Below are 25,484 nucleotides of genomic sequence, written 5' to 3'. Positions count from 1 at the left end.
AATAAGAACTATTTGGCAATTTCCAAATAAAAAGCACAATGAAGTTTACTTCTTCCACACTAGGATTCCTTGTATACTTAATGTCTAAGGCAGGGGTGGGGAACCTGCAGTCTTGAGACCACATGTGACCTTCCAGGTCCTCAGGTGTGGCCTTTTGGCTGAGTCCAAGTTTGTTTTGTTTTGTTTGTTTTTGCTTTTTAGAGGGTGAAGGTAGAGCAGTTGGGGTTAAGTGACTTGCCCAAGGTCACATGGCTAGTTTTGTTTTTGTTTTGTTTGCTTTTTGGAGGGCAATTGGGGTTAAGTGACTTGCCCAAGGTCACACGACTAGTTTTTGTGTTAAGTGTCTGGGTCTGGATTTGAACTCGGGTCTTCCTGACTCCAGGGCCAGTGCTCTATTCACTGTGCCACCTAGGCGCCCGTGAGTCCAAGTTTTAAAGAACAAATAGTTTAATTTAGGGAATTTGTTCTGTAAAACTTGGACTCCGTCAAAAGGCCGAACCTGAGGACCTAGAAGGCCACATGTGCCGTCTATTCCGTCTATTTTTATATTTCCTAAATTTCCCCCGTATCATCTCCCTAATTTTTCCCAGAAAGCCATTTCATATAATAATAATAGTTGACATTTATTTAGTGCCTATTATGTGCTAACCACTGTGCTAAATACTTTTCAGTTACTCTCTCATTCCATTCTCGCAACAACTTTTCGAGGTGGGTGCTGTTATTCCATTTTTCAGATAAGGGAACTGAAGCCAACAGGAATTTAAGTGTTTTGCTCAAGATCACATAGCCATTTGATTTAGTTTGAACTTGAGTTTTACTGATTCAAGGCTTGTGTGTATTCAAGGTGGTGTATTCACATTGCCATCTAGCTGTCCTAACATATAACAGAATATAGTATAACAGAATTGTTTTAAGAAAAAAGTATCAACAAAACTGATCAGTACATTGAAAAAATTCTGATAATATATGTCCTCCCACTCACTTTGAATTCCTCCACTTGGCAAGATCATTGTCAAATGAGTGACTACAGAAATTCAGCATCTGTATTAGAGAAGGGGAAAGATGAAAATACACGCCTACACACACAACTCAGGGATCTAGAAGAGATTTATTCAGGATTTTCTGTAAAGGTGACATAATAAGAGCTGGGCATATATAGTGTGAAGTTAGGTGCTATGGTCCTCCAAATCCATGTCCAGATTGAGGTAGTATTGTGACACTCCAAAGATGACTTCCCAGCTCTCCCACCTTGTACAAGAATCTGAAGTGTATTAGCAATACACTTTTCCTTTTGGAGGGAATTCTAGGTGGTGAATAAAGGAAAAACAAGGTATTTATTATTCTGCTTCCAGATCTTTGAGTACTGTAATTGTTAAGTGGGATAAGAATCATGGGATTTCAGTGTTCTCCAGTGGAGAAGTCAGATAACAAGGGGGATATGTAGGATGATATGCCAGGTGCTATGGGACTGTTTGGGCCCAGTTGGGCGGGCACACAGGCACACACACACACACTTTTCTCTCTATGTGGAATTTTAATTGGGGAGAACTCAGCTGGTTTTTTAAGGATGAAACTAAGAGAGTGAAAAGTAATTAAAACTACATAGATATGCAAGATAGCCAATTAATAGGAGCACAAGTCTTCCCGAGTAGTTCTGTTAATAAATTGCCTTGCCATTATCAGGAGGATGGTCTTGGATGGTTTTCTCAAGTGAGGATCAAAGGCCTTCATGGTAGAGGTGCTTACAGCTTTATCCTTTACATGTAATTCTACACATGAATGCTAATTCAGATTCTCTGAGGGAAGAATTAACTTGGACCACAATGATCCCAATATGGAGGGGAAAAAAGCCTCAGTTATGGATGTAGCTGTGTATAAATGTGTATGGTAGGGGTTTTTTTAGTAAGCAGTATCAGTTCCTTTGTTTTCCCCAGAGGAAGGACTGTACTTGGTGTTACAGCTTCTAAGAAGCAACATATTCTTGGACATATCATAATAAGGGTCATAGAAACTATAAATAATATATGGTGAAATGAATCATGTTAGTTATAGTTTTAAAGAGCCTTAATCAAAGTTGTAAAAGAAGTTTATAATTGCTCGATTTTTCCATTTTTAAAAGACAGGCACTTTACATGATCTATGACATGTTGTTAGTCATTTATGATTGACTTGATGTCGAACCTTTGCTTAGGAACACAATCCGTACTTATCATGTTCCTTTGGAAAATATGAAGACAATCCTGGATTGCCTATAATCATCTAAGAAACAATTTATAATTGGAGCACCCAAAAAAGTATATATCAGTTTTTAGAACAGAACTAAATGCATATGTTACTATCTAGGAAAGTTATTAAATTGGGTGGGTTTTTTCTTTTTATGTGGAAGTTAACTTTAATTCTTTTCTGGATCTTTTGTTTCATTACCAAAATATCCTTCTTCTAGTCCCTAGCCAGAGCTAATCCTAGTATCGAAGGGGAGGAGGGGAAGCAGTTCAGAAAAAAATACTGAATCAACCAAGTCTGACAGTATATTCTTTACTCTGCCAAGAAGGAAGGTGATATGTTTTTTCACCTCACCTTTGGGGCCAACCTTGGTCATTATAACAACAGCAATAAGTTGTGTTTTTATTATTATTATTCCCACTTAGGTTTTTGTAGTCATATATATTATTTTCCTTTGTCTTACTTTGTTTTGCATCAGTTTGTGTTTTGTTTTTATATTACCTCCATTTCCTTATTTCTTTTTGCCCTTGGAAGCAGTTGGCTACATTTCTTTTATTTGTTCAAAATCTTTTTAATTTAATGTAATTGAAATAATCCATTTTATACTTCATTTGTTCTCTATCTCTCATTCGTTCATGAATTGTTTGCCAGTCCATCAAGTATGATAGATAATATGTTCATGATAAGTAATATGTTCATGATAGGTAATATGTCCTTCACATTTTCTTGTAGTACCTCTCTTTATTTCTAGGTCATGTATACATTTGAATTTAAAGGATTCTGAGGTGTTGGGCCCTTTTCCTCTTCCCACTCCTACCCCCATTACAACTTGTGAGAAAGAAAAACTAATAGAAGTTTGATCCATAGCAGTGTCATATTAAAAGTTACTTGAGACCATTTCATATTCAGAGTTAGATATTTTGTTTTGCCATTCATTATTTTATTCCCTAAACTTATTAATACCTTTTCTTTACAGGGTATTGAAAAATTGGGAAATAAGCAGGATACCACATTACTCAAACTTGCCCTGTGCCTCTTATCCATGAAGCCTGGGGCCCATTCAATGAACTACTTATTTACTCTTTATAACTTCTGGTATTAGGAGAAAAAAAAAGAAATGTTTTATGTTTAGTGAACTATATCTCTTATTTTCCATGTTAGAAATTGTAGGAGATGCCGAGTTATCCCTAATGTTAGTTTTGCTATACATTGAAATTTTTTAATTTATTCTTTGTTTTGTTCTTTGTCAGTTTAGGAATACAAAACTTGACTGTTATTGAATGTCATATAATTAGCTTTTCAAAGTTATTCTTTCTACAAGTTAAATGGAAATGTTTTAGAGATAGAATTTGAGATCAGTTTATCACAAGAAATAAAATAACTAAAATATTTTTATATATCAAAATATTAGTTCTAAGGAATTTTGAATGCCTCACCATGAGTTTTTCACCTGATATTACGTAGAAGGATATTTATAGTGGTATTTAGGTAGATATGTAGTTTTGTTTCTGACCTTGTTCTTTTTATTTTTTTTTTGAAAAGAAAAATATCCAAAATTTTATTAAGAAACAGGATGATGAAATCAGTATTTGCTTGGTTTAATATTTGCATTATGATAAATTATGTTACAGCTTGAGTTTATGAACAGAATTTTTTTTTCTTTTTCTGCTTTTTTGGTGTTTTCTTGGCATCCTGTATTTGCATTTTCACTTGATCTTGTAATTGAGAAAAGAAGGCTTGAGATGACTTCAAGGCCTTGTCTTTATCTTCATCCTTTAGTACAGAAGATTTGCCTGCTTTAGTTAGTTTCTTTAATTGTTCAGATGCTGCTGCTTTGTTGTATTTTGTAACCTGTTCAGGATTAGTTTTTGCTAACAATTTCTGCTGTTTTTCCTTTTCTCTTAATTTCATACGCTTACGATATTTCTTCTTTCTTCGTTCATCTCTTGTCTGTAACAGATTTCTCTGCATCTGTTTTTTATGTCCCCTGCCTTATTTTTCTCCTTGATTTCCTCTGGAACTAGTACTGGTGCTACTTCCTCCATAGTTATAGCAGGAAGATTGGAGACAATTTTAGCCTCTGGAAGGTGGCTTAGGTGTAAAATGAAAGTCAGAAAGAGCATCCAGTTTTTGAAAGAGTGAATCCATCGTCTTCTGAATTTCTACGTGCTGTGGGTTTTCTTCTTCTTTCTTTTCCTGGTTAAGTTTGAGGTATTCCTGCTCATAAATTTCTGCAAGGCTCAATTTACTCTTTTTCTTTTTTTTTGGAATCAGTTTACTTTTTTCATGATCTAATGTTAAACGCTTCTTATATTCAAATGCCTCCTCTTTTGGTTTTTTTTTTACATGCTACATCATCCCAAGCCTGATCTTTTATCCTCTCTTTGATGGTATCTTCGAGTTGCAAAATGGTTTCCTTAGTAATCACAGGTGCCATCCTGACTGCATGGTCAAAGTGTAATGTTTCTTCTAGAAGGCTGTTTTCTGGTCTCTTTTGTCCCGTCACTTCCCCTGGAAGTTGCCAAGATTTCTGTTCCAACAACTCTTTCTCTAAAGATTTAATTCTTTTTTTTTTTTTTTTTAAAGCATTCGGGGTTAAGTAACTTGCTCAAGGTTACACGGCCAGTTATTATTTCTGGGTGTGGTGCTGAGTATCTGAGCCCGGATTTGATCCAGGTCATCCCGACACTGGAGCCAGTGCTCTTACTCGCTGAGCCACCTGGCCGCCCCCCCCTTTTTTTTTTTAATAAAGATTTAATTCTTTCTGCCATCTTTTCCTGTCTTTGTTCAAAAGAGGATTTTACTCCATCAGCACTATTCTTTTCACTGAAAATACCTATGTCTCTAGTTTTTTTTTTCAATCAGGCAAAGCAAAAGTTACTCTTTTCCCAACTTTAAGTTGTTTATTCTCATTTTCTTCAGTTTCATCATCTTCATCCTCTTTAGAAATTTCTTCCTCTTCTTCATGATCAGTTTTTTTATCCTCATCTTCATCCTCATCCTGACCCAGTTCATCATTATCACTTGCTGTGTCTTCACTTTCAACTGGGTCAAAGAAATCTTTGTATTTTAGGTTTCTGGAACTTTTACCTGGCTTTTTTGGAGAGTGTAAATAGCTTGCCATCCTCATCAGAAATAATTTCTTCAAAATAATTAATATCATCTTCATCATCTTCCTTTTTTTCTTTCTCTTTTTTCCATATCTTCCAGAAAGGACTCCATCTCAGACAACTTGAAAAATTTATCATCTACTATGGATTTCTCTTTTGATTTAATAAATACTTTTGGCTTCTTGTTTTGTCGTTCTAGTTTATCATTATCCAAGTCAAGGTCTGACCTTGTTCTTTTGAAAGGTGTCTTTAAAAAATCCTATGGCCTTTTCTCAATTCTAATCTTTCTTTACCTTTCTGTAGCATTTGACTCTAGACACCCTCTTTTCTTGAATACTCTTTCCTTTGGGTTTTTGTGACATTGTTTTCTGTGTTCTTCTTATAACCTGTCTGTCCCCACCTCATTTTCTTTTGCTGGATTTAGATCTGGAAGGGAATTGAGAGCCCATCTCTTATCTTTTTTTTTTTTTTTTCCAGTTGAGGAAACTAAGGCCTGGGGAGTGACTTTTACAAGGTCATGACAGGTTGAATCCCTTGAATCTCTGAACTTCTGAATCTACTCTTTCACCCCACCTCAGTCTCAGTTTGTTACCACATTGAGTGTAGTCTAAGACTCTCTTCTGGATCCTCTTCTCTTTTCTCTTTATACTTTACCTTAGAGCAACCTCATCAGCTTCCATAGCTTCAGTTATCATCTCAGTGTGGATTACTCCCAGATTTCTCTATTCGTTTTTTGTTTCTTTCTTGACCTCCAGTCCTTTATCACTTATCAATTATTGACTCTTTTGAACTGAATGTCCAGAAGACATCCCAAATTCATGTCCAAAATAGGGCTAATTATATTACCTTAAAAATCTGTCTTCCAAAATCCCCTACCTCTCAAGTGTTCTATCATCCTTATAGTTGTCCAGGATTATAACCTTGGAGTTTTCCTTGACTCTCATCTGACATAGCAGTTGCCAAGTCTTGTTGAATTCCTCCACAACATATCTCATATGTGTCTCTTCTCCACTTATGTTTCTCTTATCTTCAGGCCTTCATGTCTAGATTATTGCAGTATCATCCTAATTGTTCTTCATCCTAAAGCCCAAGTCTGAATACCATTGGCTCCTGTTGCCATTTAAAGCCCTTAACAATCTGGTTCCAATGTGACTTTCTAGGTTTATTAAACATTCCACTTCACATACTCCATAGTTAAGCCAAATTGACTTGCTTTGCTGTTTTTCACATTGCATGCATATCCCATCCCTGCCATTGCCCAGGCTATCTTCCTCATCTCTCTCTTTACCTCATACTCTTGGAATCCCCATCTTCCCTGAAAGCTTAGCTCTCATGAATTCTTCCCTCCTGCATGAAGTCTTTCCTTATTCTGCCCTCTGTTTCTCCTCCTCCCCCATTTACTTTATGTATATTTTGTATTAACTTATGTGAATTTGTTTGATTTCCCATGAGAGAATATAAGTTCCTTATCAGAGATGGTTTTGTTTTTGTCCCAGTATTTTCAGCACCTAGCACATAGTACCTGGCCCATAGTAGGCACTTAATTTTCATTTATTATGAATTTAGCCAACATTAGCAAACATGTATGTTTCCATAAAGAGTGAAAAAGAGGATTATGTTTTTATCTTTAATTATACAGCTTTTAAAAAAGCATATATTTAAATGTGGTAGTACTAGTACTATCCAGCTTGTCTGTGTCTCCTGAACTTCCTTGTGCTATATTACATGTATTTTAAAATCATTCATTGATGACTCCTCCTTTCACTATCATCTTATCACTATTACCATCACTTTTCTCTTGCCCAAAATAAATGGCCTCATACCTTGTAACAAATAACATAGGCATGCAAGACAAATCCACTTGTTATATCTGGAGAATGTCTTGTTCTGCTCTTCTAGTTTCTGGTCTAGTCTAGACTTTTCTGCCAAAAGGTATAGAAATCATGATTCACCAATCTTCTATAGTCATGATTAGCCTTTGCATTGATCAGAGTTTTTCACAAATATTTTCCTTTACAATAATATAGTTCCCTTGGTCCTACTTACTTAATTCTTTTAAGTCCTTAGGTTTTCCTGAATCTTCCTGTTTTCATTTCTTATGAAGTAGTAATATTCTGTTATATTCATATACCATAGTTCGTTCAGCCATGCCCTAATTGATGAGCACCCAGTTTGTTTCCATTTCTTCTCTAGAATAAAAAAAGTACTGTAATAATTTTGTTCATAAGAATTTTATCTCCCAAGGGAATACACAAAGCCTATGCAAGGACAACTGGAAAATTGGAATCTCTAAAATACAGAAGCACCTAAAAATTTGGTGGGATACTAAATGTTTATGTTTTGGGGGGAGTTAGAGGTCTGACATCAGGATTTCATGAGTATGGACATCTCTAGGTATAAATGTTTCCTCCACCATTGGCCATCTCTCCTTTATTTCAGAGAATTACTTGGGACGCTGAGAGCTTAAATGACTTAAACATGATTAACCCTGTATATGTTAGGACGTGAATCCAACTGTTCTTGACCTGAAATCCAACTTTTATCCTCTGTGATACATTGCTTTTTCCAATAGAATGAATTTATATCAGTAAATTTATTTCCCAAATTGCTTTGTATTTTTAATTTACTATAAAAAATATCGAGTTTTCTTTATTGAACTAGATGAATAATGAAGCATGTCTTATCAGGGTTCCCAGATAAAAATAGCTAATAAAATTGGTCTTACACTCATACTTGAAAATGTATTATAAATCACTTATTCCCCCAAACTATCTGGTGCTGGGCATAGAAAAAGAGAGAAATAAATCAGCAGAATAGATAACATATACCAGTTATTAAACCAAACATATGGAAAAGTAAAAAAAGAAAAGACCCAAGGAAAGGGTTTGTTGTGTAACAAATGTACTTTGAGGAATTGGGCAATAACTTGATGTCAAATAAATTGAGACCGACTCATTACAGTGTACATTTAAATGAATTTCAGCTGGATGTTATACCTAAGTATAGAAAAAGAAACTATGAAAAGGATGAAATAAAATGAAATAACAGTACATGTGGAAGGGGGAGATGGTTTTTCTTTCTGTTCAGCAGATAAGAGATGTACATGACTGCCTTAAAATAAATTTCTTTATAGAAAACCTACTATAGAGAAAAGAGTTCTTCTTTAGTACAGCAGCACTTAATAAATGCTTATTGACCTCGTAGCCACAACTGTATTTTGGTTTAAATAGACTTATGACCTAGAACCTAATCTTGTATGCTTAACTTACAACATTATTCTTATAAATTTACAACATTATTTCTATGAGAAAATGTATTTGAATTCAAAATACAAAGTTTTGGAGTATATACAAGTCAGGAACTTAAGTTGATGTCACCTATTTAGAAGAGTTTTATAAGTAAATCACAAAAGGCTGTTTCACCTCAACTTACCGCCAGTATTCTCTTTTGTTTGTTTTGTTTTTGTTTTTTGCTTTTTGGAGGGCAGTTGGGGTTAAGTGACTTGCCCAAGGTCACACAGCTAGCTTTTGTGTTTAAGTGTCGGAGGTTGGATTTGAACTCAGGTCCTCCTGACTCCAGGGCTGGCACTCTATTCACTGTGCCACCTAGCCGCCCCCACCAATATTCTTAATATGGGTCTCCAGGGTCAATCCCAAACTAGTGAAGAAGAATATTGGCCAAGTGTTATGGGAATGGGAATTTGAAGATCTTCCCTGCCCCTGATTGACCTAGGGGAGGAGTTTGAAGACTTCCCCTGCTGTGAAGATAAACTCTGAAGTTAATCTGAAGATAACCCTGGTAGGCTGAATGCTGTCACATGGGCGACAGTGGTGGGAGAAGTTTGCTGAGAAGCAGAGCCCACAGGAAGCTGGTTCAGACCTATCCTGACAGTTGGAGACAGTTGGGTACAGAGGAGCTTAGGCAAGGAGATAGCGAATTTTGTGAGTAAATATTGATCTGGTATTGGTTTGTGGGAAGGCTAAAGGATGGCATGGCTCTCAGCATTATTACAGCTTCTGAATATCTTTGGTATTATGATGGAATTGGCTTACTGGTTTTGGGATTTGATTTTTCTGGAGTCTAAATAAATGTTTCAGTTCTTCTATCTGGAGAGTTTGGCATATTTTGCGATCTAACATCATGCGATACTTATAGTCACAGTCTTTATCGTGATTATGGGCGCTGTAAATATTGCATTGGCACCACACCAAGATATTAGTATCTTTATTTACTCATCTATAGAAATTTTTTTGAAATTGAAATCAAATGTATGTTAGTAAGCTTTTAATGAAAATCCTACCTCTGGACAGCAGAAAGTCTTAAGTCCTTGCATTTGTCAGAAGTGACTATTACACATTTAACATAAGTAGCTTTTTCAGGGATTGGAGGAATAAATTTTTTTTAAATTTAAATAACTTGATTTGGGGCAGCTAGGTGGCACAGTGAATTAGAGCACTGGCCCTGGAGTCAGGAGGACCTGAGTTTAAATTTGGCCTCAGACATTTAATACTTATTAGCTGTGTGACTTTGGGCAAGTCACTTAACCCCAATTGCCCTGCCCTTCCCCCTCCAAAAAAAAATAGCGAAATAAATAAATAGATTCTATATTATGGTGAGAATGGGGGAAAAAAGGGGCAGGAAGACTTGTCTTTTTCAATCAGAATGAAGAGAACGATGGAGCTGATAACATCCAGGGTTTTAGCTTTCTCATGTTTGTCTGTCTGCCTTTAATTTATTTTTTATTAATAGCAATTTGTCTTATGCATTTAAAATTTATTATCGTGTGAAATAGACTTGTTACTGAATGTATAAAATTATCCTGGTACGAAAGTATGTTTTGAATAAAATAAGTTTAGTGTCTTCTGCATTTTGATGATGGTGATTGTCCTAGTATAGTATCACATAAAAGAGCCTTCAAATATTTTTCTTTTTTGGAGGGAAGAAGGCAGAAGACAAGCCAGTTGAGGTTAAGTGACTTGCCCAAGGTCACACTGCTAATAAAGTGTTAAGTGTCTGAGATTGGATTTGAACTCTGGTCCTCCTGATCCCAGGGCCAGTGTTCTATTTACTGTGCCACCTACCTGCCCCAAGAGCCTTCAGGTATTAACAATCCACTCGTGAATCAAATAGAGGTGCTTCATTTGTAGTAGATTTCATCTGTTTGGTCTTCAGTTGAACATTTAGGTTTTAGCTTTCTATGAAAAAGATACTTTTCTAGACACAGGAGATACAAAAACCAAACTAAACAGTTTCTCCTGATAAAATAAATTATTTTAACTGGATGAAATAAATTCATTAATTAAATAAAAAAAACTGAAACCCTCTAAAATACCTCATGTCTCAAAACTGAACTATGATTTTACTTAAAGTAAACTTACACGAAAACATAAATCTCACAGAAATATTGAATTTTAGATCTGGAAGAGAATGTAAAGGACAACTAGTCTAACTCCTTCAATATATAGATGAGTATCTTGAAATCCAGAGAAAAAGTGACCTGCCAAAGGCCCCACAATTAGTTAATGACGGAACTGGGACTCATAGTCCAGTAGAATAGTTTGTGGGCCCCATATAATTTCTGAGTCAAGGGCATTTATTTAGAATGTGGTTGGGATGCTCATTCTTTGAAAAGTCGTGGGGGTACTTAAGGATATGTGCAAAAATTGAATTTCCTTCAAATATATTTTCTACTATAGATCTTATGTTTTGCTAAAAATACAAAAATCACAAGAGTTCACTTATAAAAACTTAAAAGCATAGCCACTAGAATTTTTCCATTTACCCAGACAAATCTCTACCAAAATTATGGGATGACTTTTAGTGGGGGAACATTGGGGGAGGTTCCCTGTTGCAACGTAAAATAGAATTAGATCTTTAAAGCTAGAAGAGTACCTGAGATTTTTTCCTCTTTCATTCATTTCTTTTTTTTTGTTCATTTTTTGTCTAAAACTGATCATCTTCATGTTTGGAAGGAAATAAGTCAATCTAGAGGTAGAGGATGTTCTATCAAGCCTCCATATAAGAAACCTGCTTTTCCTAGTACTGTAATAAAATTTGCTTATTTTCTGACCAGATGACTTAGAAATGGCATTTAATATAGATTCCCAACCATATGATCAAAGATTACCTGGAAGGTTTCTTAGAGATAATGTAATTCAACTCCCCTTCAGGAAAGTTCAGATTTGAGCACAAGTCCTGCCTCAAAATCAAAGACTCTATTATATTTGTGTGATTATCGTTAAGGCTGGACACAGATTTCCAAAGTATGCATGAACAAAATATTTCCTTGTCATTTTTCTCTTGCATTTGTAGAGGAACTCAAATATTGTTCAGGAATTCCTTCAACATTATAATATGCCTATATTGGGCATGGTCTTAGGTTAAAAGCTTTAGCTTAATTAAATTTACAGGTACCTTTCTTTACCTAAGAATTAGCCTAGAGATATTAATCCCTATCATTCAGAGGGAGTAATTACCTGGGTTTTGTCATGTTTGTGTTGTTCCTTTTAACCCAGAGAATGTTATTAGAATTCTAAATTCCAAATTTTATTTCAATTTAATTTGAAAAAAGGAAATCACTTTTAAGAATAGGGAATTTGATTATTATTAGATATCCCCTCTCTGAAAATCACTTATGGAATAATTGACACTGGAGAAAAAGGGCAATATACATTTCATTAGCAAAGAGATGAATGGAGTTTTCTGACTTCAACAAGGTGACTAATTGGCCGTCCCCATCCTTCTTTTGAGCATAGGGACAAATCTAGAAAGTTAATTTAATGAACTATCAATACAATCCACATTCTTTTACTAATTTTGCCTTCCAAATATGGCTTCTCTGTGCATTGATAGATGGGTTACAGCAACCTTTGAAAAGTGTCATTTTTACCCCTTTCATCTGGTGGGAGTCTGGAGGGTAGGAAGAACAAAGAATGAGAGGGGAATGAATTTACCAAATAGATAAATCACTGTGTGATTCTTTGTTCAAGATTTCCTTGATTTGCAAAAGGAGTCACCATAGGCTCTATTTAAACAAGTTTTCACTATACTAAAATGTTTTATGTATATGAGATGATTATCAGGAACTCATGTCAGTAAGTGGAGTATATGTATGTGTATGTATGTGTATATATATATACATACATACACACATGTGTGTATATATATATAAAACTGCTATTAAAGTTATTCTTAGGGACTAAAATTTTATTTAAATCAAATCCATTTTTATGACTTTATCTCTTTTACAGACAGAAAAACCAAGACTTACTGATTTGTCTGACATTGTATAGTGAGTTTCATGGAGGTGAGAGTTAGACCTGAGGACTTCTGAATTCCCGGTTCCACGTTTTAATTGGCATGAATCAAATGACATACAGTACATACTGATGTTTGTCATTTGGGTGGCATTTTACAGAAAGTTAGCTCTGGAACTTGATGGGTGACAACCCTCCCCACCCAAAAGGTAAGTGGTATTATAACTGCTACTACTATGCTGTTGGTAATCTTTAATTAGGTTGATGGTATTATTAATTTCTAGCTGTGACATTGGCTAAGACTTTCATTTTACCTAATTATCTGAATATTCAACCATATGCAGTATTATTGAGTATCCTAGTATTGAGCTAGGTTCCAGCCTGTGGCAATAAGTACTACCAAAGGGAGCTTACAGTCTATTTGAGGGAATGAAACTTAGACAGTCAAAGTAATTAGCAAACCTTATACAACTTTACGTAATTAAGTTTTTAGTTCAGTAGTGCAAACCATGAGTGCTATAATGGTCATAAGGAAAGACTGTTGACTGAAGTAGTTGAAGAAGGCTTTTCATGGGTGATAAGACTAGACCTGGATCTTTTTTTTTTTCTTTTTAAGCAATTGGGGTTAAGTAACTTGCTCAAGGTTACATGGCCAGTTTTTTTTGTGTGGGTGTTAAGTATCAGAGACCAAACCGATCCCAGGTCTCCCGACTCTGGGGCGGTGCTCTTACTCACTGCGTCACTTCGCCACGCCACCTAGCCGCCCCTAGAACTGGATCTTGAATAGAATTTGAGTAGGCAGAAGGAAGGGAGGAGAGTTTTCCAGGTGAAAGAAGCAGCATGAACTTAAAACATAAAAATATACAGAAATGTATAGGATATTAATACTCCAACATAAATTATCACTTTAAAATATCTTTTAGGCCTTTTGGATTTTTTTGAGGAACAAAAATAACAATTTTGAAGAGAAAATATATGAAACTGATTAAGAGGAAGACCTTCCAATAGATGGAAGGTATAATGATAATTATGTAAATAAGATATTTGCTTAGGATACTACTATTATATCTTGACTTTTGTATTGGATGAAGTTTTTTGTATTTTTAATTTTAAAATGTCACTTTCAGGTCTTTTTTGCATGTCCTCTTAAAATTATTGTGTCGAAACATATAATACCTTTTTACATTTACATTGTTTTTCATTTTTTGAAAAGAAATATGCTTTCAAAATCTATACCTGTTTAATTAGATAATTTTAAAATGGCTGAACTATTCATGGAATGTGAAGAAGAAGAGCTAGAACCATGGCAGAAGAAAGTAAAAGAAGTTGTGGATGACGATGATGATGATGATGAGCCAATCTTTGTTGGGGAGATTGCAAGTTCAAAACCAGCCATTTCAAGTAAGAATTTATTTTCAAAAAGTTAAATTTTGCAAAGTATTGCACATGGAAAGAAATCATAGCAATGCCTACAGTAATGCACTATTTGATTATAAATCTGGAAACTAAAAATTTGTGTTTGGCTCACCCATCTTACTTTATGCATTAAGTTAAGCCATTTCCTTATCTTTTTCTGATGTAATAGTATATGGTTAATTGTCACCTTGATAGCTAGAGAACATTAATGGATTTCAAGCCTAAATCAGATTTGTAGTGGGTCTGGAAAAATAGTTCTCAAATTTCATTTTAAATAAGGAGTATAGGAAAGGAAAATGGGATAGTCATTGAATATCCTATTTAATAGATAAAATAATATCTTTTGACAGTTTACATATATATGTAAAGCTATAATAACAGTGCACTTCCTCATATGTAAAACATTCAGCAACCTAAGCTATCCACATCAGGGGTCGACAAATTGGGCAAACTATGTCCACTGCCTATTTTGGCTGCCCTCTTATGGGTGGCCTGCCAGCTAAGAAGTGTTTATATTTTTAAATACAATAAAACTTTATTTTAAAACATAAAAATTGTTCTTAGCTTACTACCTGTACACAAAAAAAATTAATGAAAAATATATCTAAGCTGCTGAAATACTTGTTAGCCCAGGCACTTGATTTGATAAAACAAATCTTCAGATCCTCACTCAAATCCTGATTATTATTGTGTGTACAATTCTTATGAGCTTGATTATCTAATTTTATAGCACTCAGTAAGATTTAGAAGCATTATAGAAATTGGAGTTAGCCCTATTAATGAGACTACCACTTTTGAAATCTGTTATGAGCCAATGCGCATGTGATGTAAACACTTTCTTTAAGGAGAAAAAACAATCCTTAACAGTAACCATAAAGATATGAAGTACACAGTTAATTTTGAAAGAAGGATAACAGTGTATTACTTTTCCTGGACCCTGTTAGGCCTATTTTGACCCAAGGCTAAGAGAATTTCCAAAACCACTAGCAAAAAAAGAACAGAATAATATAGGTAGTACTTACATGGTACTTAAAGGATTGCAAAGCACTTTTCAAATATTCTCATTTGGTCCTCACAACAACCTTGGTAGGTAAGTGCCACTATTATCCCTGCTTCACAGATGAGGAAACCGAGGCCTACAGAGGGTGAGTTGTCTGGGGTCACATAGCTAGTAAGTTGACTGAGGCCGGATTTGGACTCAAGACTGTGTGACTTCAGGTCCATACTGTTAATCATTCTTCCCACCAGAAGAAAGAATGTTGTTTTATTGTTCACCAAGAATAAAGAGGAGAAAGCCTAGCAATAGATTGTCTTTTTTTATCTTAGTGCCAGCTTGACTACATTTGGATAGATTTATTGGACTTGGTGAAATTGGCTACCAGAAATTATTTTGACCATAATATTTCATTAATATAATATCTCATGCTAAGGTTTTGAAGAGTTAGCATTTAAATCTATAGGAGTGCCCACTAATAAAGTCAAGAGACACTTTAAATTAATGATAGTTGAAATTTGATTATTGACATTTATAGTGATTCTGAATCTTTTAAGAAAAGTTTAAAGGGTATTTGAAATATTCCTATTTAAGATGGCAAGTTAGTGTATAATCATGCAATAGAGATTTCTATTGTTGGTTTGTTTCGGAGGATTCCTTTTTGTGAATTGATTTCCAAAAATACTTGATAAATGGCATGTTGCTGTATTAATAGGCATATTAACTTGATTACAGATATTGATAATAGGATTTTTAGGGCATCTTCACTAAAATGCACGAAAGCCTGGGAAAGGAAGAAGGAAATCTATGGGTGAGGAGCAGAGTAGGTCCTCATTGTTGGTCCATGGAAGATTTTAATGTGCTTGTAACAAATTACTGTGGATCATGTTGATGAAACTTTTCCCAAGATCATGTTTAAAATATGACACAATGGTAAAAATTGTCTATGTAGCAATACAGAAAAATGATATACACAAATTTTTTTTTAATAGAAAGAAGAAATCAACAGGTCTCTTAGCTATTTTACATATAAGATAATTTCAGTTTGGTAGAACTCAGCAAGAATATCAGTTACTATGACAATGCTTAGATAGAGACAAGGGACAAGTTTTGCTTCTGGACACCCTGGTGTAATTTCATCTTGTTCTGATTTAAAACTATTGAGAAAACATTGATCAGTATTCCACTATAGCATCTTAGATTTGTTGACAAAAACATGCTTCTTGGGGGTATTTGGTGGCAGCAACAGTAATTTGGGTAGAATATCCTTTACTTTAATATTTCATCATCAATTTGTCATCTTTTTATACTTCAGGACTACAGTTATAAAAATTGAGATTAAAACTTCTCCCATGTATTCCTATTAAATCTCATCATTATAGCTTATAGTTGGTAGCAATATGAACTTGAAAGATTTGTTTAATTCTACTGAAGTGGGAATTGATATATTCTAGTGGAATTGCTTTTTCTGAACTTCTTACTCAAAAAAGATCTTTATGATTTATATGTAAACTTTGTGTAGCAAATATAGTACATCAGACTTGGACACAGAAATCCTAGTTCAGATAAACCCCAGACACTTAAAAGTTTTGTGACCCTGGGTAAGTCATTTAACCTCAGATACACCTTCCCCCACTATAAAATAGGGATAATAGTAATACTTACCATACATGGTTGTTGAGGAATTTGTTTTAACTTGGGGAGCATTATAAATGAGCTTTATTTCTAGAATATTTATATTATGTGAATTGCATACAAACAGCAGTACAATATGCACCACTGTTTATGCTTTGGATGAATTTATAAATCACAGTTACTTATTCTAGTTTTCAGGGCCCATAACAGAAATTTAAAAAACAAACAACAAAACAACATGTTGCTCATTTCCCTGGAAGTTTTAAATTGATAATGAAAACTTTTGCCCTAGGGACCTAATTTTTAAAATTATTACCTTTTTAAGTGTGTGGGGAAATCTTTTTCCATAGTAAATGAATAAGTACCATTTCAAGGTGTAGACCTCTCCAAGTAGACCCTATATTTACTTATTGTAGGTTTTCTACCTAGATCACCCATTTGTAACTTGTTGAAATTTACTTTTCCCTTTTTCAACCCTCTACAGTCTTAATCTGTGCCTCTTTCCTGCTCTAACCCACTTGCTTATTTCCATCTAGGCTCTATAGGGCAGAGTCTGAGGTCGAAGGAATGGTGGTAGCAAAGGAAGAGAAGAATAAAGCTATTCCTTTTTTTTTTTCCCACCTTCTGTTCCATCCACAGTACTCCTTAGCCCTTGATCCATCTCTTTACTTTTAACCTTTTACCCAGAACTTAATCTGGCTACTGGGATTAAATGCGTACATGGCCTAAGTTTGATTCTGCTTTGAAGTATAAATGAATTTTACTGCCATCCACTGAATACCCAAAAGATTCCATTAATAACTCTCCTTCAATCTATCTGAAAGGAGGGAGAAATTTTTCATTTCTTTTCTCTTTCCTGTTATTTATCATAGTATCATTCTTTACAAAATATTGAAAGGACCTGACTGATACTTTCAGGATCAGTAAAACTTCTATATAATGAAGAGGAATCTTTACTGGAAGCAACAGTTGGCAGTGGAAAGGGAAACACTTGAGCCCGTCTTTGAAAGCTTTAGAAGAAATAAAGGAGTTAAATAACATTTCCTTGCTCCTTGGTCCTATTCCTCAGCTTCCTCACCTTCCATTATCTACTGAAATAGTCAGGGGAGACTTGTTCTTGGAATTTATTCAGAATTGGAGCCTTGTATTTTCCCAATGCAACATTGTCTCACAGTACTATACTTAAGGTTCATTATAAGTTAAATAGACTTCCATAGATTGGTCTGAAAACCTGTACAAAATAGAATGTCATCTATGTAGTTTTATAAAGTTGAGACTTACAAGTATTAAGATTTGTATAAGAAGATATTAAAGCTAGAAATGTCCGATTTCTTGTTACATACTAGACTACGGAGTTAATATTTAGGAATTTGTTGTTATCAGTTATCACATGGAAGATGTGTTCATGTTATTGAGTTATATCTTGAAATTTGTCATCTTAGTTCTAAGAGCTAGTATTTTCTCAAAATAGGTTTAATAAACATTGATCCTAACTATTGTAATCTTAATAGATATTCTGAACAGAGTCAACCCCAGCTCATCATCAAGAGGAATACAGAATGGCGCCACCAATAGAGGTATTTTTTTGTTGTGCTATTACAGTTTTTGCACAAAGTATAAGGCAAGTAATTCAATTATGAAAATGCTTAACTATATTATAAATTATATAGGTGCTGTTGCTTCATTCAAGCCTACCAGTCAACACTACATGACTCCAACATCAAATACTGTGGCAGCTTCACCAGTTTTTCAGTCTGTATCAAGATCTACAGTTAGTTCTGTTGCTCAACCATTATCTAAACCTGTAAGTGTTTCTGAAAGTTTAGTCATTTCAGAGACTTTCTTGTTTATCACCACTGGCAAAGTTCCTAGTAATAACCCCAACTCTTTTCAAGAAATATTACTCTCCGTTTGATAGTCAAATAAGTACTCATATCAGTGGCTGTAGTAATTGCCCAACCTATAATAAATTAGGTAGAGTGCTTAATTTAAATAGGAGTGATATTAAATACTGAGATCCTAACTTTAATTAACTATAAAGTATAATTAGCACATTCCCTGGATAAATATTTAGTAAAGCAAACAAGCCTTTGTTATTGGAGAAGTGTTTGGTTGGGTTGTTTCAGTTCTTAGCTTGGATTTATTTATAAATAAATATTACCTGGGCATGAAATATTAAAAGTTCGTTTTAATATAGTTCCATCTTAACTCAGGTTACTGCTTTTGAGCAATTGCAGTAAGCTTGTGAGAAATCGTCATTTGTTCAGTCATATGAGAAAAAAATTAGTATCCTAAAAATACCAGTTATAAAATGAGGAATAAGTTAATTAATGCTATTTGTTTTCTTAAGGATTTTTTTTCCTTTTGGAACATGTGTTCGGAGTTTACTAATAGAGATTCATTCATTTTTAATAACACTAAAATTATTATTTCTTGTCTTTGTGATGCCTTATTAAAAAGTCAGCTCTTTGTTATTTTCTTTGTTGTCATTTGGTTTAAGCTTAATAATTTTATAAAAAGAGGATGGTTTTCCAACTTAGTTTGGAGCTTAAAAAAAATCAGCTTTTATTTATATTTCTGATGATAATTCTCGTAGTTTTGTATAGTACTTCAAAATTTTTAAAGCGCTTTCTCCACAACAATCCTTTGATGGTAGAGTGCAAATATTATTACCTATTATTGTATAGATGAAGAAACATAAAATGTATAGAGATTAAACCAAATGATGGAATTAACCCTAGAACCTAGATCTTCTGACTTATTCAGTGTTCTTCCTTCTATAGTAGGTTAATTTTATTAACTTAGTACAACTACCATTTGAAAAAAAATCCAAATAATATTTAATGGGATATGAGCTTTAACAAATGATTCAGTTGCTTTTGTCAAAATTGAATTCTCTTCTCTGAAGTAGCCTATTCTAACTGGAATAGGTTCTAAGTATTATGGGTTAGGTTCAGTATCCATGAAATGGTGAAATAAATTTTATCTTTGGGGAGTTTGCATTGAAAGGCATTGCAAGATTTATTGAAAGTCAACCTCACTCAAAATTGTTTAAAATTAAATTATCTAATAACGATTTCTTTGGTTCAGTGTAAAAAGTATTCCAGGGCCCATAAAAGGAAATATGTCCAAGCTGGCCAGATAGGCCCTATACAGATTTGACCCATATAGGACTATTGAAAAATATTAGTATTATTGTTAAGTTACGACTTGAGTTCATTTATGAAAGTAAACGTTGTTACTTCCTTTGCACCTTTATTTATCAGAGCAAAATTTTTCAAGTCTAATTTTTTTCTTTAGTACTTCCTAATGTGTTTATTTTTTAATACCAATTTTGAAATAACTGGTTTTACTCTTAAATGTATATGGACATTTCATTTTATTTTGAATGATCCTAAATGATTCTTTTAACCTGGGTTGGCTACAGTATCATATTGTTAAAATATTAACCTTTATTTTATAGGAATAAGCCAAATCTCAATAAGATCATATGATTTAGAGCTTGTTTTCAATTTCAATAGATTTTTAAAAATCAAGTGTTTGCTTAATTTGTATATTGTCAAAACTATGTCACTCATATGTTTATGTGGCTAATATGTAATTATACCTATCTTTAAAGATTATAAAAACAAAATGATTCAATTAAAGTAAATATTCTCCTTTTAAAATGTTTTATCAGGGTTACATAATGAACTCACCACAAGTTGTACCTAATAATTCTTCAGGGTTACTGTTTGACTTGAGACAAAACACAGGAATACCTCAGTACCAGGGAGGAACTGCTCGCTCTTTAACAGGTTTGTTTAAGAATTGGTTAGTTAAAACTATAGATGCCTATGAATCAGGGAATTTGACTTTCAGTTTTAATGATAATACTATAATATATAATAATGATAAGGAAAGTTTTGTGTTTTAATTTCTTTTATATTTTTAAGTGGGTCACTATTTGTGCTTACATTTTTAGGCAAATTAACATTAAAATCATAGAATTTTAGTTCTGGAAGGGAGCTTATAGATCTTCTGCCCCAATGCTAATTTTTTTTTAAGCAAATGAGGCATTAAACCTACTTACTAGTTAGTGCCAGTGTTGACTAGAATGAGTGACTTGAACCCAGTTATTGTGACTATTGTACATTTTTATTGAGTGAACTTTTAAAACACTGCATTAAAACATAAGTTACTTCACTTCTAAAGTATTTAATGTATTTTTGGTAAAATTTTTGCTTAATTTCGGTGTTCTCAAACAGAGAGAGGTTTTAGTTTTTCTCATTCCTACTAGCTATAAAGATGATTTTTATGAAAGCAGAGACTTTCAAGCTAAGTAATCTTTTACTTGCTCTAATATCAATAAAAGTGCCAAAGCTCATTTCCAAACAGTGGAATAATCTACTTTCTCTTGCTTCATTAATTCAGAGGTATAGTGTGGTTGTTTTTTATTCATCAGTTGGGATAGACAAATTAGATGGATGTGAAGAAAAAATGGCACTGCAGAATTACTTAATTTTTTTTTTTTACAGTTCTTAAAATTTGTTTTAGTTTATTTAGATCAAGGACTTCAATTTTGTAAATGTGACATAAAAAAGAAAAGTTTCTGTATATGTAGTAGAAAAACTGTAGTAAGAACTACTTGGACTTCTGCAAAAATCAAGCCAATCATCATATCCACTAGTACAGTTATCAAAGACTCATAGAAATTCCTTCAATTTTATCAGCATGATTGGTTTCCTCAAAAGCTATAGTTCTTAGAACCATACTTTGGCCATGTAATGTACATAGACAGCTTTGTTGCCATATTAACTAATTTGTCTGTTAAATGATATTTTAAGGGGCAGCTAGGTGGCGCAGTGAATAGAGCACCTGTCCTGGAGTCAGGAGGACCTGAGTTCAAATCCAACCTCAGACACTTAACAAAAGTCACTTAACCCCAATTGCCCTGCCCTCCCCCCTCCAAAAAGCCAAAAAAAACCCAACCTATTTTAAAAGATTATTTTAGAGCTTTACATAATACCGTCATTTGTGGACAACTGCATTTCTTGGGTCCATGACTTCATTTGGTAGTTTTCATTTACCAGTGAAATAGTTTTAAAAGCAAGATTATAAGAAACTCATACATAAGGACATTAAATTATTTTTGTAGTCTGATCAAAGTCCATTTTAAAATTTGTGACCATGCATTCAGATATATTATTTATAATTAATGCATTGGTCTGACCATGCTACCCTCTTGCTCAAAACCTTCAGTGCCCTCCTGTTCTCTGTAGAATATAATACATACTAATTAGCCTAGCATTTAATTTTCCAGCTTTTTTCCACATTAGTCTTCTTTACACATCTTCCAGCTAAACTGGACTACCATCATTTATTGATTATATCATGTACTCTTCTACCTCTAGCCATTTATTTGCCTTTGGTCGTTTCCATGCCTCTCTCCTTTCCTTTCTCCTGGCATACAATACACTCCTCTAAATCTGCCTGTTAGAAGTTTTCTCTTTAAGGGCCACCTCAGGTACCACCTCTTTATACTTTCCTTTATGTCTCCAACTGAAAGCGATCTCTCACTTTTCAAATTTTTCTGGACTATTTTGACCACATCCCTCTTTTACCACTCTTAGCAGGTTTTTAGAGTTGATTTTTAACATTTGCTATTTTAGTTAGTATTTTATTATATTTCATATCTATCTTTTTTTCTGATGTCTTGAAATACTATTGCACGTTTGGTTTGTTATTTTTGTGTCTTCTAATGAGGGTTCTGAACTCAAAATGCTTGTTAGAATCCATCATCTCCATTAACAGAGATCTTACTGTGAATGAATTTACTTTTATAACACCTCAGAAAATTGAAATAGATTATCACAAAATTTTTCTAGTTTGGTCGTGGAAGATTTATCTCTTCTCAGTGGACTGGAATATTCTGGTAATTTAATCCAAGTTTTCCTAATTTTCTCTTGTAAGGATAAGTATATATAGAAATATCTTCTAAATTTTTCTCTCAACTCTTGTCTGTTCCTCCAAACCATCCTGTATTTGGATACTGGATCAAAATATTGTTCTTTCATTGAGTCATCTCCCTACTCAGAATCTCTTAAATGACCATGATTCTGCCAGAAGATTCACAAAGGCAAAAGTAGGATAGCAGAAGTGAGAAGATGGAAATGTAAGAATGTCCCTTGAGGATGAGGAGATCTTAAATTCAAAGATAAATCTGAAGTGGACCTCAGACCATCTCTTCCAATCCTTGATTCTATAGATGAGGAAACTGAAGCCCAGCTAGATAGTAGCTGAGGCAGGCCTATAGCCTATGTATTATTTTTTACACCACCTGCCAAGGGTGACCTTCATCTTCCTTTAGTTAGAATTTCTCTTCTAACAAGTTGAAATGTTTTAAATCTACTTAACGAAATAAGAAGTGGGATGCACAATTTGGTATTTAGTTACCTCAGTGGTGATTCTCAGACTGGAACAGTAGACCATAAAATCTTAGAGTTAGGAGGGATCTTAAAGGTTATTCCAGTCAACCCTTAACATGAATCCCTTCTCTGACACTCAGCTTCTCTTTGAAACCTCCAGGGACTGTGAACTTAATTACATCTTCATGATTTAGAAAGGATAGATGGTGATTCTAGAGACAGAAATAGTGATAATTGCAAGAAATGACAGCAAGAATTTTGAGAGAGGAAATAGGAAAAAAAACTGTCAAGCTCAAACACAAGACCTGAAAAATGCCTCAGTTTCTTGTGGGGATGGAAGAGGGAAGATATTTTTTCTCCTAGCTTCTTTGGGGTCTTATTCTTTGTAATTTTGCAACATGCATTTGTGATTTTTTTTTTTTGGTAATTGCTTTTCTTTTCATTTAAATTGTTGTAGTCATGTGTATTTTCTTGGTTCTGCTTGCTTCACTCTCCATCAGTTCATATATAATAATTATCTTTATGATTTATCATATCTGTCTGAGTGGAAGAAGGAAAATTTAGTATGATTTCAAACATACTTTTGAAGCAGCAAATTTTAAACCTGACTTGGTGTTCATATGCTTTTATACTCTTGCTTGAGCTCCATTTTCAGGATAGACTATGAGGAATAGAAAAAGAATCTTTTAGTTTCTGTTTTTTTATTACATTTTCTTTTTCAGTTAAGAACGAACATTTTCCCAGCCTTTAAAAAAAAATCCTTGTAACAAATATATATCATTAAGCACAGCAAATTCCCACATTGACCATATATAAGTTTTTCTCTCATTTTGCATCGAGTCCATCAAAGAGGTGGGTACATTGATCATAATTAGTCCTCTTGAATAATATTTGATAATTGCATTCATCACAGATTTAAAATCTTTTGAAGTTGTTTTCATATTGTTACTATGTAAATTGTTCTCCTGTTTCTGCTCAATTAAATGCATTAGTTCATACTAGTCTTTCCAGGTTGAATTTTTACCTAAAGAAATCATACTAATTTATATCATCTGCCACTTTAATAAAGTAGGATAAGTTGTACTAAATTTTAAAGAATAAATAAGTTACTCCACAGTAACTACTAAAACTTTCAAGCACCTAAATAGTTAGAGAAATCACCTCATCAGGCCAAGGATTGGAAGTTCATTAAAGGGTCAAAAATAATTTACAAGAATAAATTAGCTTATGTTTTCTCCCCATTAAATAATGAACTATTTTCCAGTTATCCCCACTAAATTATAAACTGTCTCTCCCATATGTTCCCTTCTTTGTCCTCATACGACCACATTTCTGGCACTGACCGTTTTTCACTGTTTCAATAGCTTCCTAATTCACATTCCTGCTTCAAGAACACCCCCTTCCAGTTCTTCCTCAATGGTTGTTAGAACAATCTTCCTAAAGCACATGGCTGATCATATTGCTCTCCTGTTCAAGAAATTTCAGTGCCTTCCTACTGCCTCCAGGATGTATTACCCAAGTCCTCCACAGCCTTGCACTAGCCCTTTTCCCAGACATCTCATATTACCTACCTTTATAAACTCCAACAAAACTGGCCACCTTGCTGTTCCCCAGACTTGGCAATCCTCCTGTCTTAGTATCTTTTGCATATGTGCTCCCACATGCTTGGAATTCTCATCTCTGTCTCTCAGCATCCTTAACTTTCTTCAAGACTCCTATCAAGTGTTAACTTCCTCTAGGGAGCTTTACCTGTTCCCCTTTGGTAGCATTCTTTTCCTTTTCAAATTATATTGTATTTATTTATATGTTATATCCATTAAATGTAAGTTCTTTGGAATAGGCACTATTTTTCCTTCTTGGCATTATATCCCCAGTGCTCAGCATATAGCAGATACTTATAAATGTTTGAATTGAGCTTTTTTTTTTTAAACTAAACTCATTGCATTGGATAGGGACTTAATAAATATTTATTGAATAAAATGATTTTTGCAAAGAGAAAGGAAAACTTAGAAAAAATTCAGGCTATAATCTATGTCAAGATCTTGATGTCACTATATATGTATCTCCCAACTCCATATAGAAAATTTCTTTCTTCAAAAAAAAAAAAAATTTCTTTCTTAAACCTGTACCAACAGCCTAGGGAGAATGGAGAATGAAAGATGATAGGAGGAATTTAGGTATAAGTTATAGTTGTAATAGGTTCTTATTTCTTTTTTTTTCTTTTTGGAGGGCAGTTGGGGTTAAGTAACTTGCCCAAGGTTACACAGCTAGTATTTTTGTGTGGGTGTTAAGTGTCTGAGGCCAAAACTGAACTCGGTTGGGTCCTCCCAACTTCGGGCCTGACTCTACTCACTGTGCCACCTAGCCGCCCCAATAGCTTCTTATTTCAAAAGATGATAAAAGAGGTAATTAAGACCTCTCAGCTCTAAGTTTCCCAAACAGT

The 25,484-nt window shown here is 34.0% G+C and overlaps 1 protein-coding gene and 1 pseudogene across 9 annotated transcripts in view; one reads left to right on the top strand and one right to left on the bottom strand.

Moving 5' to 3' along the window:
- ZNF280D (zinc finger protein 280D) overlaps positions 1-25,484 on the top strand; it is a 127,602-nt gene that overhangs the window by 12,964 nt on the left and 89,154 nt on the right. For all 9 annotated transcript variants that reach the window (XR_011170254.1, XM_069098129.1, XM_069098124.1 and 6 more), the window contains 5 exons: positions 12,584-12,798; positions 13,838-13,990; positions 18,146-18,211; positions 18,305-18,438; positions 20,314-20,431. Coding sequence is in view for 8 of the 9 variants with exons in the window: in XM_069098129.1 (XP_068954230.1) it covers positions 12,771-12,798; positions 13,838-13,990; positions 18,146-18,211; positions 18,305-18,438; positions 20,314-20,431 (499 nt within the window). In the remaining variant the exon portion in view is untranslated. The remainder of the gene's footprint in view (positions 1-12,583; positions 12,799-13,837; positions 13,991-18,145; positions 18,212-18,304; positions 18,439-20,313; positions 20,432-25,484) is intronic.
- On the bottom strand, positions 344-7,482 carry LOC138169644 (U3 small nucleolar ribonucleoprotein protein MPP10 pseudogene; annotated as a pseudogene).

This window comes from Petaurus breviceps, unplaced genomic scaffold, assembly GCF_028583685.1.
Source record: "Petaurus breviceps papuanus isolate PSGF00001 unplaced genomic scaffold, PetGlider_PUasm1.0 37, whole genome shotgun sequence".
NCBI lineage: Eukaryota > Metazoa > Chordata > Mammalia > Diprotodontia > Petauridae > Petaurus > Petaurus breviceps.
Note: the sequence above shows the minus strand (reverse complement) of the source record. Positions and strands in the feature narration are given on the sequence as shown.